Source organism: Equus caballus, chromosome 16, assembly GCF_041296265.1.
Source record: "Equus caballus isolate H_3958 breed thoroughbred chromosome 16, TB-T2T, whole genome shotgun sequence".
NCBI classification, from domain to species: Eukaryota; Metazoa; Chordata; class Mammalia; order Perissodactyla; family Equidae; genus Equus; species Equus caballus.
Window position 1 is genome coordinate 6349586 of NC_091699.1, and position 17755 is coordinate 6367340.

At 46.1% G+C, this 17755-nt stretch overlaps 1 protein-coding gene across 7 annotated transcripts in view; it reads right to left on the minus strand.

Annotated features, from left to right (window-relative positions):
* Positions 1 to 17755, minus strand: part of LOC100146242 (ATP-binding cassette sub-family D member 2) — a 59161-nt gene that overhangs the window by 23491 nt on the left and 17915 nt on the right. For all 7 annotated transcript variants that reach the window (XM_070237018.1, XM_070237014.1, XM_070237020.1 and 4 more), the window contains exons 6-7: positions 16229 to 16397; positions 15398 to 15492 (exon numbers count right to left, since the gene is read on the minus strand). In XM_070237018.1, coding sequence (XP_070093119.1) covers positions 15398 to 15492; positions 16229 to 16397 — 264 coding nt within the window. The remainder of the gene's footprint in view (positions 1 to 15397; positions 15493 to 16228; positions 16398 to 17755) is intronic.

A 17755-nucleotide genomic window follows, 5' to 3' on the forward strand; every position in this document is an offset into this window, starting at 1 on the left:
TGAGGACAAATTCATGAGAAAAAAATATGACCATAACACATATTGAGAAAGTTTTGGAACTTCAAGAATAAATAAAATTCTCTAGGGATTTAGGAAGAAAGAGAAAAAAAGGTCACATTGGAATCAGACTGCTCATCTGCAATTCTAGGATACATGGAGCAATGAGTGTGGACAGAGATGAGGGACAAAACTGTGTGAGATAAGCATTCGATACCCAATCTCTCACCCATGAGCGAAGACAAAAACAAAAGGATTTACACTAATGTGCAAAGACTCCCAAGATACACTATTCCATCTAGCAACAATACTAGAAACACAGTTAAAAGATGAGTCAGACTCAGAAAAAATATGAGCAACACGTAAAATAGACAAATGGTTAATATCCACACTGAAGAAGGAGCTCCCAAAACCCAACTAAGAAATTGCTAAGGGGTAGGAATAAATAATTGACTGAGAAAGAAATACAGATGACCAATAGGCAGCAAGGACACAATCCATCAATTAAAAATGAAACTGGCATCGAAATACCATCGGATCAAGAAAACAACAGAAAGAACATCACGTGTGGGAAAGGCCTGTGAAAATCAATACCGGGAAGAACTCTGGGAGAGCCTTCAGGGTCTGGAAGATCAAGACAGCTCCCTGAATCCAAAACTCTCCACAGTCATACAATCGACCTCCTCCAAATCATACAGTCAACAAGGAGAACCAACGAAGCCACATAGAAGCAAGCCTGTAGTGTCACAAGATGACCAAGACGACCACAACCTTCAAATGACCTGCAAGTTCAGAAAGAAATGCCGACTTCCAGCCCAGCTCCGACCACGACTGAAAGCCTTTGGCAGAGTGGAGGATTGCAAGGTTTAAGACTCCATGGAAAGGACAAGGTCATGGAGGAATCAGATAAAACACATCAAACCACCCTCAAAAGAGGAAGTCCAACACTACCTGCTGAAATACGCAACACAGGCGAAGGACTCGGTAGTCCTGGGCACTGGTCACGAGCACGCTGCTGCAAGGGGAAAGGCTCTGGAGGTGGCAGCCTTGGAGAAGCACTGCTTCCAAGGGAGAACCAGAAATTGGCAAAAGAGGCGGTGCTCCTCCGAGACGGGGCCATAAAGAAAGAGGATGGAAGGAAAGAAAAAAGAAATAGGAAGGATTTTGCACAAAGGAAAGAGAAACAAAATATACCCCTTAATTCCCGATTGCGTTATGTTTAAAGAAACTGCGCTTCACCATCCTGACAGAAGTGGGCTCTCTCACACTAGGAACCCTGTCCATACAACATCCAGGAACAGGAAAAAAAAATTCCATACAAAGTTACTGTAAGAAGAAAAACTGAATCATAACATTTCAGTCGTTCAAAATTTCTCCTCTGCTCCTCCAAAAACATGAAGGAGAAAAAATACAGCACAACACTCCACATTCAATTATTTCAAACACGCATTGGAAGATGTTAAAAAAAGAAAAACAAACATCTAGAATTAGAAAGCCACATATTAAGGCAGAAACGGACACAGCACAGAAATACCGTGAGATCCGATCAATTTCTTTTAAAAGGCAACAACAAATAAACTAAAACTAGAAGGTGCCTTAACAATCCCGTACAAGAGGGAGAGCTGCACTCCTCAGAACCCATCGAGACCAACGTTACTCTCCTTCACGTCTGTCCTTCCAGCAAGACTTGGTTCCAAGGAGCCAAGACCATGTGTGCCGCTTCAGCGCCCGACTCCCGGGCACCGCATCCCCGGGCTGGCCCCGTGCCCGGCACACACCGCACGTTCGATGAACGTGAGCGCACGAAGAGACCCCTCGCTCCGCGCGCCCCACAGCTGTCGCGCGACCTGACGGGCACCTCTTGGCGCAGAAGCCTATTCCTCAGATACAGGCTAGGCTCGCCTCGCCTCCCACCAGCCCCCAGGCCCACGCCCCACGCCCCCAGGCACCTCTCCCAGATGGAGTCATCTTCACAGGCGCCCTGGTCGTCTGTGTCGAGCGAGGAGGAAGACCCGGAGCTGAAGGAGGGCCTCCTCAGGCTAGCGGCCGTGGCCGTGGAGGGCCCGGGCTGCTGTGCCCACCGGGGACACGGAGCGGTGTCCACGGACGCCGGCGGAACGGACGAGCCCAGCCCCTGAGAGAGTAGCGGAGCGCGACCGGACTCCGCTGGGCTCGGCTCGCAGGTGCGGCTCACGGACGCCTCCCAAGACGGCGGCCCAGCAGCAGCGTGCTCCTGGGCGCCGCGGCCCAGATGCTCCCAGGCCGTTGCCCCGCCCCCTCTGGCAGTGGACTGTGGACAGGGACACCCTCCTGGCAGAACTCCTGGGGCCCCGTCCACACGTTTCTGACCTTCGCGGAGTGGGAAGGTGCGCTGACAGGGACGCAGGGTCCCCGCTACGCTTGTTCTCAGGGAACTGCAGCCTCGGGTTCCTCCAGAGGCCGCGGAGATTCTTACGGCTGACCAAGAACTTTTAGACAGAAAAGCATGAAACAGTATGTCTGAATTACAACTGAGCTGATGACCACCAAGGCAATGCAGAGAGTGTCATGAGGACATATAACAGGGGCAAGATCTTGACTGCAGGTGTCAGAAAGGCCTCCTTGAGGGATCCATATCTGAGAGAAACCAAAAAACCATGGAGTCATCTTTGACTCCTCAGTCTCCCCCACATCCAGTCAGCACATAATATCAGCTCATTTGCTCTTCAAAATGGACCCAGAATCTGACGGACTCTCAGAACTTGCTCTGCTACCATCCTGATCCAAGCCACAACATCTCTGACTTGGAATATTCCAGTACCACTCACTCATCTCCCTTTTCTCGCCTTGTCTCCTACAGTCTATTCTCCACAGAGAAGCTGACGTGATCCTGTGAAAACTCAAGTCACGTCACCTCCTTCTCCAGTTCAAAATCCTCCAATGGTGCCTACCTCAGAGGAAAAGTTAGGGCCTTACAAGAGCCTACAGCATCTGTACCCACGGCCACCCAGATTCCATCTGCTACTCTTCTCCATCTCACTCAGGCTGGCCTTGTGGCTCCTGGAACAGGGGAGGCCAGCTCCTGCCTCAGGGCCTTTCTGCTCTCTGTTCTCTCTGCCTGGACACCATTACCCCATATATCCACAGGACTCACTCCCTCACCCTCCACAAGTCTTTCCCCAGCATTAACTTCATTGGGGCCTTCCCTGGCCATCCCATCTCCAGTCACAACTCCTTCCAACACTCCTACTGCATCTATCACCACCTGACATGCCAAATATTTTCCTTATTGTCTTTCTGGCTGTCTCCCTCCTGGAATAAATGCTGCCTAAGAGCTCCAGTTTTGTCTGTTTTGTTCACTTCTGTATCCATGCTAGAACACTGTCTCCAGAAACTGAGTAGGCACTCAAAAAAGAGTGTTGAGTGGGTGCCTCCATCTGAGAGATGACGTGGAAGCACTGCGGCAGGGAGGGTGGGAGAAAGCATTGCGGGAAGAGGGAACAGTGTGCTGACAGGCGCCAAGGGAGGCAGGAACAGGGCACATTTGAAGAACAGAAAGGATCCCTTAGGGAAGGGGGGAGTGGTGTGAAGGGAGGCTGGAGAAGTAGGACAGAGCAGGCAGGGCTGTGGAGGCCACATAAGGAACTTTGGTCTTTTTACAGCAGCCACAAGAAACTAGTAAACTAGGGAGTGACAGGATAAAATATACCCTCTACAAACCTCTGGATTCACTATGAGATATGGGTTTGGAGGAGGGAAGAGTGACTCGGGTCCTCAGTCACCAGACTAGTGCCATAGCTCAGACCACAGGTGATCTTAGCTTGAACTGAGATGGCGGAAGCACAGGTGGAGAAAAGGAGGTAGGTTCCAGAAATATCGAACAAATAAAATCAACAGGTCTGGGTGACTGATCACATAAGGTGGTACACCAAAGGGCAGTTCCAAGCTGACTCCTACATTTGGTCCTTGGGAACTGAATGAACAACGGCCCCATTCACTGGGTTTTGGGGTGGGGTAACAAGGAGGAGAACACGTGAAGATGATGTGAGAGCACAGTTTTGGAAATCATGAATTGGAGATCATTCTGAGACATCCTAACGGATCTTCCCAACTGGCAGTGGGTATCCAGGTGGCATGATCAGATGATGAAAGGTGTGGTGTGTCATGCAATGTCCTGTAGGCTTTTACCTCATGGCTGATGGGGCATCAAAGGTTGTAACTGACAAAGTGATAGGATAAGATTTGTGATTCTGCTAAATCACCCTGGCCACAGCATGATCACTGGGGTGGGGGAGGGGGTTAGACCAGAAGCAGGTCCAACACCAAGGCCGTGGTGCAATAGAGCAGGTGAGAGAACAGACCTGAGCAAGGGCTGCAGCGGTGGGCAAGGGAAAGAGCACAGACCTTCCCTCTGTCACCGCCCCATCTCCCCCGCAGCTGCTGGGAGTTTCCTACAACACACCCCAGATCATGTCAGTTCTTCCACTTAAAACCCCTCACGACCTTCCATTAGCCTTGACACCTTCTACATCTCATTCTCTGACAACCTCAATGGAATTCTCTCTTGCCACCCATTCCCCCACCCGATGTCAACGTCTCCTGACACACTATTCTGCTTCAATCTGCATCCTGTTTAGCTCATGCTGTTTTCTCCTGCCTGGCAAACACCTATTTATCTTTTTAAAACTCACTTCCTCCTCTGTGAAAAGAAGAAAAGCAGTGCTGACATCCAGGAGCTGGTCCGGTACCATGAGCCAGGCTTTCCTGTTGTTAGAAGCTGGCCTCGTGCTCACACAAGCCATGCTGTTCACCTGTTGGACATAAACTTCTCACAGACACCAGCACAAGGTCACGCTGCGACAGGGATGACGTGAGACAAAACAAGACCACTTCATCATTTTGCCTAAACAGACAAACACAAGGCCGTCGTGCCATCCAGAAAATACCAAACATCCCTCTCTCCTGACTGCAGCGAGCAACTGTGGCTTCTTTATGAATTACGGCGTTTGTCTCACTCTAGTCACAACTCCTTCTAGAAAGGATTGATTGAGCTACACGATCACAGAATTGTCCCTGCCTCCTCTCAGCACCCAGTCCAGAGCAAATCCCTGCTTCCTTGAACCCTCCCCAAACTATCCAACCAAAGCCCAAATCCTGTAAGTTCTTTCTAACGCCCTCATCCTGATAGGCTCCAGAGTTCCCTATGATGTGAGGCCTCCCTCATTACAAAGAGTAATTAAACCCAACTGGTTTACCTACTGATGTGCTTCTGGTGGTCTTTGCTGGAGGACATGGCAACTCTAACAGTAGGATAGGTTGGTTAAGTTTCTTGGAGGAAGCGAATGGAGTTCCAATCTGAAGGCTTCTATTTTCTATGTTAAGCGTACTCAAAACATCACCCATATTATTTTGAGAATGAAGGGCTGGGGGGAATAAATCAGAAGTTTGTGGAAAACGTCTGAATTATATATTCTGGAGCATGGGAGAGTGACTTGACAAGAGAATCCTACTAGAATGGTCAGGCTCTGTGAGGGCATAGGTGAGGTGGGGTGATATGAACTCAAAGTAGTACCCAGCTTCCCCGCTCTGAGTCCTAGCTCCAGTACTCAAGACAAAAACGGGTAGTTTGGTTTTGGGTTTACTGGGACTGAAGGGCAAGGGAGAGGAAGGCATTGCCAAGAGAACTAATCATGGATAGACTATGAAGTCCAAGCTCAACTGAGAGGTAACAGCATAGAGGAAGCATCTAAAGGATAGAGTACACCATGGAGGGCCTGAGGAAAAATATGCTGAGGGCCTAGCTGAATTAAGTGACCAAGCAAGCTGGAAAGAAGAGATCAGGGCTGGAGGGTGCTGCACTGCTCATGTGTGAGGTGGTGCAGCATCAGGATGCAAATCCAGGGTATTATGGTGGGAGTGGGGACAGGTGGATGAGAAGAGGTCAGCAGTACAGATGAGGTATTGAAGAAAATGAGTACCCCGTGTGCAGGCTCAGTCCTCCGCATGCACACTGAAGTCAACTAGGATGACAGCAAGAATTGAGGCAGAGAGGAAAGCTGTGGGCCAGGAGATCAAGTCTTCAATGAAATAGGGGACTAATTAGGCAGAAAAGAGTAATGAGGAGGAGAGGATGATCCAGCTGGGGACTATGGATCTCAAAGAAATGGTGTGGGAGGACAAAGAGCAGAGAGGACATAAATCTCGTACCCCCTAATCCTGAGATCTGCAGGCACCACTTGACGGGGCTTCAAGAAAAGGATATTCCGTAGGAAGGGCCAGGGCCAAGGCAAAGAGAGGGAGGGAAGGGCTAAGAAGAGGCTGAGGAAATAGAGGAGGCTGGCGATTATGGAGTGGTAATTTCGAGGACAATGTGAGGCTTTGGGGGGTCAGTGTTAAAAAAATTAAAAGAGTGGAGAGCTGACTTAGGGTCGCAGCATGATGGGAAGATAAGGAGACGAGAGAATGGGGAGTGGGGAGAATTTAGCTATCATGGTAAGCACTCAACAGATATCTGCTGAAACAAGTGGAATTATTAGGCATAAATCTAGTGTATCCAATCTGAAGAGTCCTAACTATCAGACTGTAGGAGTGACAGCACGAGGTCATGATGATGATGACGGTGATGGTGATGGCGACGGTGATGGTTTGAGGATGATGGGGGTGGTGGTCATGACAATAACTACCAAACTTGAACACCTACTGTGTGCCAAGTACTGTTGGAAGCACTCCACATTTAATCCTCACAACCCCCATGAAACAGATGACCTCAATAGGGTCCCCAGATGGGCTCTGTACCAAAGGAGGGATAAAATGAAAACAGAAGTAACAGAAGTGTAGAAGTGGCGGATCTTGTCAAGATGGCGGTGTAAGCAGACTCTGAACTCATCTCCTCCCATGAATGCAACCAGGTTACAATTATTTTTGGAAAAATTACCCTGTATAGAAAACTGAAAACTGGATAAAAAGAACCCCCACAACAAGGGACAGTCCTGACAAAGGCAGAAGGGCCAGAAATTCCAGCTGGAGAGAAAAAAGTCACCTTTGGGAGCAGTGGAGTTTCTCAGCTGGCCAGGAGAGAGCCACCCTAGGGTATGCAGCCCTCCCGGGAGGGGTGAGGTCCAAAGCAGGGGCCAATACTACTAAAAGCATCCTTTAGACTCAGCACAACTGAGACGAGGGTCTTAGTATCTGGCTTCGCTGGCTATTAACTGCAGCAGGGAATACCCCCAGAAAAGCTATCAGATGAAAACTGAAAAGACTCGGGTCTTAAAGGGCCCATGCACAAACTCACCCGTCTCAGCAAACTAAAATCACCAGAGAGAAGGCTGACAGTCCTTTGGTGAAAACAGACTCACCTGGTGGGCTCTGTGGGCATCCCGGTGAAAGGAGAGACCTCTCCTGAGACTGAGACATTGGTGGGGGCTATTGTTCTGACATGGTCCAGGCGTGCTAACTCAGACCCCAGCAGACACCACTGAGGTTCTTCCCCTGGCCTGTTAGCCCAGGGGGCTGCCATACCCACTAGAGCACAGATTTAATCCAGTTCAGCCAGGGCAGGCAGGCAGCCCTAGGGACCTGCCCCACCCAACAGCAAACCCTCAGGCTACTTGTCAGCCTGCATTGGCTGAGTGTCTTGATCCCCTACAGGCAAAAAATCGGTTGTGTTTCTATACGCTAACACGAAGTAGCAGAAAGAGAAATTAAGAATACAATCCCATTTACAATTGCAACAAAAATAATAAAATACTTAGGAATAAACTTAACCAAAGAGGTGAAAGATCTGTACACCGAAAACTGTAAAACATTGTTGGAAGAAATCAAAGAAGACGCAAAGAAATGGAAAGATATTCTGTGCTCTTGGGTTGGAAGAATTAACATAGTTAAAATATCCATACTTCCTAAAGCAATCTACAGATTCAACACAATCCCTATCAAAGTTACAGCAGTTTTTACAGAAATAGAACAAAGAATCCTACAATTTATATGGAACAACAAAAGACCCCGAATAGCCAAAGGATTCCTGAGAAAAAAGAACAAAGCTGGAGGTATCACACTCCCTGATTTCAACATATACTAAGAAGCTCTAGTAACCAAAACAGCATGGTACTGGCACAAAAACAGACACACAGATCAATGGAACGGAACTGAGAGTGCAGAAATAAACCCACATGTGTATGGACAGCTAATATTCGACAAAGGAGCCAAGAGCATACAATAGAGCAAGGAGAGTCTCTTCAATAAGTGGTGTTGGGAAAACCGGAGAGCCACATGCAAAAGAATGAAAGTAGACCATTAACTTACACCATGCACAAAAATCAACTGAAAATGAATTAAACAGGATCCTTGGCCCCGGCGTGAAGGACAGAGAATGCAGCCTGGGGAACCAAGCGTCGCTGTTAACAGTCAGTCTGGGTTCAGTTCCATTCAACAAATGTTGACTGAGCGCTGACTCAAGGAGGGAACTGTGCTGCGGGCTTCGCACACCTGCTCGCCTTTGTTGTGAAGCAAGGAATGTGCGGAAAACTAGGGAGCGGTGAAAATGGACTAGAGCTACCGGTTACAAGCATCAGCGGCTGAATTTCAGGAACAGCATATTCGGTGAAAGAAAGAAATAGGACATTCTGGTAAAGTTCAAACCAAGCAACAAAAACGTCGTTTAGAGAAACATACATCTACGGAGGAAAAATACTATAGAGAAAAGGAAAGGAATGAGGGGGAATAAACAGCAATGAGGATCTGTCACCTTGAGGAAGTGGGGAGGGTAGGACACTGGCCGAGCGAAAAACGGGAATGGGGAAGGAGTACAGAGACACCCCAGTGATTTCTCCAGTTGGGCTCTGATCACTTGTGTTTGTTTCACAATTCTGCATACTGAAGATGTTCACAACGCATTTTGTACTGGACTTACAGTAAAATAGTTCTAAATAAATAAAAGAAGTATGCTTGTGCATTTCATTTCGCATTGGGTACCAGGGAACGCACAGACTTAGAGTTGAAGAACCTGAGATCACGCACACACGCAGGCAAAACCACCAACCAAGCAACCAACCAAGCAACCAACCACAACTTGAACGTCAGACCTGAAACCATGAAACTTCTACAAGAAAACATAGGCAGTATGCTCTGTGACATCAGTCTTAGCAGGCTATGTTCAAGTACCACGTGTGACTGGGCAATGGAAACAAAGTACAAAATGAACAAATGGGACTACATCAAAGAAAAAAAATATTCTGCACCGCAAAGGAAACCATCCACAAAACCAAAACACAACCTAAAAACTGGGAGAAGATAGTTGCAAACCGTATATCGGATAAGGGGTTAATACGCAAAATACAGAAAGAACTCATACAGCTCAACAACAAAAAAAATCAACAACCCAATGAAAAAAACGGTCAAAAGAACTGAGCAGTGACTTCTCCAAAGAAGATATCAGGATTCCCAACAGGCATATGGAGAGATGCTCAAGATCATTAGCTATCAGAGAAATGCAAATCAAAACTACAAGGAGATGTCACCTTACTCTGGTCAGAATGGCTCTAATTAACAAGACAAGAGACAAGTGTTGGAGAGGATGTGGAGAGAAGGGAACTCTCCTGACTGCTGGTGGGAGGGCAGACTGGTGCAGCCACTATGGAAAGCAGTATGGAGTAGCCTCAGAAAACTAAGAATACATGTACCCTATGATCCAGCTAGGCCACTGCTCAGTATACATGCAAAGAACTTGAAAACACAAATGCAGAAAGACACAGGCACCCCTAGGTTCACTGCAGCATTATTTACAACAGCCAAAACTTGGAAGCAACCTAGGTGCCCATCAAGGATGGAATGGATAAAGAAGACGTGGTATATAGACACAATGGAATACTACTCGGCCATAAGAAATGATGAAACCCGGCCATTTGTGACAACGTGGATGGACCCTGAGGGAATTATGTGAAGTGAAATAAATCAGAAGGAGAAAGGGAAACACCGTGTGATCTCCCTCATGAGCAGAAGACAAAAACAATGACAAACACAAACAGAGCAACGGATGTTGGATTGGTGGTTACCGTAGGGGAAGGGGGGAGGGGAGAGAGCAAAAGGGGCAATGAGGCTCACATCTGAGGTGACAGACTATAATTAGTTTTCGGGTGGTGAACACGATGTAATCTACACAGAATTCGAAATATATTACAACGTACATCTGAAAGCTATATCATCTGAGAATCCACTGTTACTACAATAAAATAAAACAAAATAAAATAAATTAAAATAAATTAAACTAAAGAAGTGTAGGAGGCTGAAGAGACTGACAGGCTTTTGAAAAGTTATTCTAGGGATGTTTATGGCTTAGCTCAGAGCGGCAGACACCAGCCTGAGACACAGCTGTGACACAGCCACTAACTTCAACTCAACTACATTCCGACTGGAGGGAAATCAAAACTACTGTAATCATAATTGATTGAAGGCTTCACTTTGTGCCAGATCCTGTGCCGACTGCTTTGCACCAACTGTCTCATTTAATACTCACATCCAAAAGGTGGGTTACCGTTATTCTCCCCATTTTAAAGGGGAGCAGGCGGAAGCAGAAAGATGGCAATCTGCCTGGAATTCACATAAGGATTCTCTAGGTAATGACATGACTTTTGGACAAGATTTCAAGGTTTAACACATGACAGTGGAGACGCAGATCCCAGTATCACAGAACATGAAAAACACTGAGTCCTGCCAAATGTATCAAAACACTAATTATGGATCCTCACAATCTCTTGGCCTGTTTTCTCAGATGAGGGAAAACTCAGCGTGAAAAACCGCTGATGAGATGTCTGCAGAGGAGGAATACATCTGGTCTTTAAAGCCGGGAACTATCCCAGTAGATTCTGAGTCAGTGGGTCCAGAGTAGGCCTTGAGCGTCTCTGTTCTTTTCAAAAGCCCCACAGGCTACACTTCCGTGCCCTTGGAGTTGGGAAGTACAGTCATGCCCTACATCAGGACGTTTCAGTCAACAACGGGGGTCCCATCAGATTAGTCCCATATGGCCTAGGTGTGTAGGAGGCTCTGCCATCCAGGTTTAGGAACTCCGTGGTGTTTGCACAGTCTCGAGATTGCCTGCCCATGACACACTCCTTAGAACTTATCCCCACTGTTAAGCAAAGCATGACTATACTGCCTTGGATGCTCCACGGTCCCAGACCCTGCACTGTTTAGATGACTGCACACGCAGAGGGCACCGTGTCTGAGGCAGAGAGCAGCTGGAATCACAAAACCTCTCCACAGAGAATCAAGGAAAGGCGTGCTCTGCTTACACGACTCTCTACTTTTCTCTGGGTCTGAACCATTTCCTAGCTAATCTGCTTTTTTTAACCGAGCAGCTTTGCAAAAAAAAAAAAAAAAAGGTTACCAAGAAACACTAAACAAACCAATATAAACAATACATATTAAATAAGCCTAACCCTACTATGCTACTGAAAAGGCTTTTATTTCCCTGGGATAATTTGGACAGCATTAGATTGTTTTACCAAGAGCAGCCAAGTCGAGGGAGATTATTTCTAATTCCACAGTGCTGCAGATGCGCTCAGTAGCAACTGCAAGCTGGACAGGAAACAAAACAAAGTTGGGTGTAATCCATTCAATTTCACACATTTCACCAGGGACAGCCTCCAAGCCTTTAATACTTAGGTATGCATTTATCCATTTCTTTAATCAACCACTACTAACGCCTACTAAAGGCCAGACACTGCTCTAAGTACTTTACGGATAGGATAGGAAATATCCTCTAACCTTTACACTCACCTATGGAGTGTGTATGATAATCAACCCCGTTTTACAGATCAGGAAACTGACACACAGAATGGTACAGCAACTTGCCCAAGTTCACACAGCCCGTAGGTGGCAGAGCCAGGACCCATTTGACAGAGTCTGGCTGGGGAGTCCACGTTCTGAATCACCGCGCTTGGTCTCCAAAAACCTATAGGAAGCGCCAGCCTCAATCGAAAAGTTTTGTTTTCCCCACCCTACAGTCCCTATGCGGAGGACCCAGTCTCCAGGGCATTCTTTCAGCTCCTCTGACAGGCCCTACTGCTGCCTTGCCCTGTCCCAATACTCTCCCGCACAAGTCCTCCTTTTCTTTTAGGCATCTGCTCTCAGCTTCAACATCACTGCCTAAGTCACAAAGTCTAACAGGAAATGCCGTCTTTCTCAACACTCAACACAAAATTGCTTTTACGTATCTTCTAGGTAATTGGTTGCTGCCTGTCTGTCCTTTCCAACCAGGCTGTGAGGGCCAGTATGTCAAACACCCTGTCAGTCTTGCTCGCCAAGTGTCCAGGCCACTGAACACGCACCGACCAGAGAAAAGGAAGGACTTGTCCCAAAGTCAACTCTCCAGACTTTCTGTGGAAGGAGGGAACGAACAGGGCACCCTCCAGCCTCACGCTTTCTTTTCCAGACTTTCAAGTGTGGGGCACACACCTGTGCTCACAATGCTCCCCGGACAGCCCACACTGCACCCCTAATAGGTAGACTTCTGCACAGTCACGGGCTTTGGAAAGGACTGGCTCTGCACACAAATATTATGTGGCCCGCGACAGGCCACTTCCCCTGAACCGGCCTGAGCTTCAGGGCCACAACAGGCTTCGTGGAAACCCCAACGGAACGTAGCCTCGAAAAGAGGGAGACCTGCACTCCTCAGAACGCCTCGAGACCAGTGTCGTTACCGACTTCGCATCTGTCCTTCCAAGAAGCCAAGACCACAGGTGCCGCTTCAGCGCCCGACTCCCGGGCACCGCATCCCCAAGCTGGCCCCTGGGCAGGTGCCCGGCACACGCCGCCCGTTCCACGAACGTGTGAAGCGCACGAAGAGACCCCCTCGCTGCCCGCGCCGCACAGCAGTCCCTCGACCCGACGGGCACCTCTTGGTGCACAAGCCTATTCCTCAGGGACACGCTCGCCTCCCACCAGCCCCCAGGCCCACGCCCCTAGGTACCTCTCCCAGATGGAATCATCTTCGCAGGCGCCCTGGTCGTCCGTGTCCGGCGAGCAGGAAGAGCGGGAGCTGAAGGACGGCCTCCTCAGGCTAGCGGTCGTGGCCGTGGAGGGCCCGGGCTGCTGTGCCCAGCGGGGACACGGAGCGGCGTCCACGGACGCCGGGGGAACGGACGAGCCCGGCCCGGGAGAGAGCAGCACAGCGCGGCCGGACTCAGCCGGGCTCGGCTCTGGGCAGGTAGGCGCGGCTCGCCGACGCCTCCCACGCCTCCCAGGACGGTGGCCCAGCAGCCGCGCGCTCCTTAAGCGCGCACGCTTGTGCCGCTGCCCAGACGCTGCCAGGCCGCTGCCCCGCCCCCCCCCTCTGGCGGTGGACTTTGGACAGCGACAGGGACACCCTCCTGGCACAACTCCTGCGGCCCCGCCCACACGCTCGCTCTTGGGGAACTGCAGCCTCCTCGGGTCTGACTTGAACGTCAGACCCGAAACCATGCAACGTCTAGAAGAAAACATGGGCAGTATGCCCTTTGACATCAGTCTTAGCAGCCTATTTTCAAGTACCATGTCTGACTGGGCAATGGAAACAAAATACAAAATGAACAAACGGGACTACATCAAAGTAAAAAAAAAGCTTCTGCACGGCAAAGGAAACCATCCACAAAACCAAAACACAACCTAACAACTGGCAGAAGATACTTGCAAACCATGTATCGGATAAGGGGTTTATATCCAAAATACAGAAAGAACTCACACAGCTCAACAACAACAAAAATCAACAACCCATTTAAAAAGGCGGGCAAAAGATCTGAGCAGTGATTTCTCCAAAGAAGGTATACGGATGGCCAACAGGCATATGGAAAGGGGCTCAACATCATTAGCGATCAGAGAAATGCAAATCACAACTACAAGGAGATGTCACCTTCCTCTGTTCAGAATGGCTCTAATTAACAAGACAGGAGACAAGTGTCAGAGAGGATGTGGAGAGAAGGGAACTCTCCTACACTGCTGGTGGGAGGGCAGACTGGTGCAGCCACTATGGAAAGCAGTATGGAGTATCCTCGGAAAACTAAGAATACCTCTACCATATATATGATCCAGCTAGCCCACTGCTGGGTATTTATCCAAACAACTTGAAAACACCAATGCAGAAAGACACAGGCACCCCTAGGTTCACTGCAGCATTATTCACAACAGCCAAAACTTGGAAGCAACCTAGGTGCCCATCAAGGGAAGTATGGATAGAGAAGATGTGGTATGTATACACAATGGAATGCTACTCAGCCCTGAGAAACGCTGAGATCCGGCCATTTGTGACAACGTGGATGGACCTTGAGGGTATTATGTGAAGTGAAAGAAATCAGAGGAAGAAAGTCAAACACTGTGTGATCTCACTCATAAGTACATGAGAAAAACAATGACGACCACGCACAGAGCAAAGGAGATTGGATTGGTGGTTACCATAGGGGGAGGGGGGAGGGGGAGAGAGCAAAAGGGGCGATGAGGCTCACATGTGAGGTGACGGACTATAATTAGTTTTTGGGTGGTGAACACGACGTAATCTACACAGAATTCGAAATGTATTACAACGTACATCTGAAAGCTACGTGATGTTAGAATCCACTGTTACTGCAATCAAGTAAAATAAAATAAAATAAAATAAAACAAAATAAAGAAGTGTAGGAGCCTCAAGAGGCTAACAGGCTTTTGCAAAGTTATTCTAGGGATTTTTACGGCTTGGCTCAGGGCGGCAGACACCAGCCTGAGACACAGCTGGGACACAGCCACTAACTTCAACTCAACTATATTCCGACTGGAGGGAAATCAAAACTACTGTCATCTTAATTGATTGAAGGCTTCACTTTGTGCCAGATCCTGTGTCGACTGCTTTGCACCAACTGTCTCATTTAATCCTCACATCCAAAAGGTAGGTTACCGTTATTCTCCCCATTTTAAAGGGGAGGAGGCGGAAGCAGAAAGATGGCAACCTGCCTGGAATTCACATAAGGATTCTCTAGGTAATGACATGACTTTTGGACAAGATTTCAAGGTTTAACACATGACAGTGATGACGCAGATCCCAGTATCACAGAACATGAAAAACACTGAGTCCTGCCAAATGTATTAAAACACTAATTATGGATCCTCACAATCTCTTGGCCTGTTTTTTCAGGTGAGGGAAAACCCGGTGTGGAAAACCATTTAGGAACCTTGTATAGGCTCTCAGTGATCTGTAAGTTTAATTTTCAACCTGGCAATAAAGCAGTAGACATCAAATTTCTCTTTCTTTCTGCTTTGTGAGGAAGTAACTGCTTCTGTAATTTAGCCACTGTGCATACCTTTCTTGATTTCCCCTCCTTTCCATATGCTCCTCCAAGTATTTAACAAATGTACATGAATTCTGTGTTGTTTTGTATTAGTGTGATGGCAACAATCAGAAGATTTTTGAATATCATCTTACTTTGAAGTTTAGCCTGGAAGCCACCACTTCTCCCGTTGGTGTAATTATGGGAACATTTTCACAAATAATTCCATGATCCACATCAATAACTTTTCCTATAAGTTAAGGAACGACTTAAGTTACAAAAGCTATCACACGTTATTGTTAATTACGTAAATAACTTAAAGTATAATGCAACATAGATAAATTCGTTATAAAGATAATTCACAGTAACAAATCAGAAAACCAAGTGAAATATAGATATCTATATCTAAAGAAAAGTTCAGTGTAAATTTGGACATTTTGACACATCTACTTGGAAAATCTTTCTCAGAAACATTACTTACCAATAATCTCATGTCAACATCATAATGAGAGCAAAGCTAAACTCTATCTGATATAACCCAGCCATACTCTTTACAACTACTTGTTTCTCTAAATTAACCTTTCTTACAGAAAAAACACGGTGCCCCAAAAAGGGAATTAAGACATTTATATATAATTTTTAAAAATATGATAACCAAATAAGTTTAAAAACATAGGATGATGAAGAACAATATGACATTAGTTCTAATTCTGTTATTTGATTTTTAAAAGCAAACAATTCATTCTGCCATATGTGCAGTTTCCAAAAATAATTCTAGAAATTTTGTTCTAAATAAAGGTAACAATTTTTTTTAATGGTAATGTTAGTCACCACTCCTCAAACTGCAATACTAAGTTTAGGAATAACTATTTAAATAAATAAATGTTGGTTTCTTTTATCTGTTAAAGACTAGCTTCTAAAAAACTTTAGTTCTGTTGATAAACACTTAAATACAGGAAAAATACAAAAACATTTGAGTCTAATACCTTTGATTTCCAATGTATCACTGAGGGATAATTCTATGTTAGCTCCATTCTTGCTATGGTTTTCAGACTCTTGCATGACAGCAGTTCTCTTATAAATGCCTCTTTTCACTTCATCAAAGACCCAAAACATATTGTACACTCGAGCAGTATAGCCTGCTAATTCAGTGATCTAAAACCAACACAGAGAAATAAAATAGAGTTAATATACTCAAGACAGACTTAAAAAAATATGCAATCATATAAGCTTTTTGATTTAATGTTAAAGATCCTATTTTATTATACATGAAAAATAAATAACATATCTGATAACTAAAACAAGTAACGGTAAAAAGCTTATCAAGAGAGCAACATAGCAACGTGTCAATGTAAGTTTGATTGGGATTATAAAACACATAAAAAATTATTCATTCAAGTCACGGTTAAAAACGAAATGTAAAGATTTCAGAATATTAGTGAGACTTAAAAATCTTTGGTCAAGGGGCTGGCCCCACGGTGAAGTGGTTAAGTTTTCACGCTCCACTTCAGCGGCCCAGGGTTTTGCCGGTTTGGATCCTGGGTGCAGACCTAGCACCGCTCATCAAGCCGTGCTGAGGTAGCATCGCACATAGCAGAACCAGAAGGACCTACAACTAGAATATACACTGTGTACTGGGGGGCTTTGGAGAGAAGGGAAAAAAAAGATTGGCAGCAGATGTTGGCTCAGGTACCGATCTTAAAAAAAACAAATCTTTTGGGGCCAGCCCCGGGGCCGAGTGGTTAAGTTTGTGCGCTCTGCTTCAGCGGCCTAGGGTTCACCAGTTGGAATCCTGGGCACAGACACGGCACTGCTCATGAAGCCATGCTGAGGCAGCGTTCCACATAGCACAACTAGAAGGACCCACAACTGAAAATACACAACTATGTACGGGGGGCTTTGGGCAGAAAAAGGAAAAAATAAAATCTTCATAAATAAATAAATCTTTAGTCAAATTTCTGATTTGACTCGTTCAAATGACAGATTTCATTTCCAGAAAATTAGAAATTTTGTGAAAAGCTTAAGTTCATTCAATGAAATTATGATCCTTTATTTTGATATCTTTTTTCAATTTAAAATAGGTTTTAAATAGAAGAAAAATACATATTTTTCTTATTAGAAATGAATGTTTCTGAGTCAAATTGATTGTCAAAATTCCTAAGCTTGGCAGAGAAAATATCCCTGCTAGAGGATACCAAAATTGGGAGTGAGCTCAGTGAAAAGCTTCAACTCCTTTTCAGTCCAAATTCCACAATTCAGCTTCTTTTCAAGCCAAACATGATTTATATGCCCAAAGAAAAACATTAAATATGACTTTTTTCTAGGTGAGATTAAAGATAAGATGAGATAAATCTCTGCTTTAGTCCATAAGGCTCAACAGAGTGGTACCTTGCTCCTCTCCTGCCAGTGATCCAATTTAGGCTGAATCTCCTGCTGTTTTTCTATTAAAAGAACACCTTGTTGTCAGGGTACTGTGAAAGGTGACTCATCTCCTGTCAAGACCATCTTTCTCA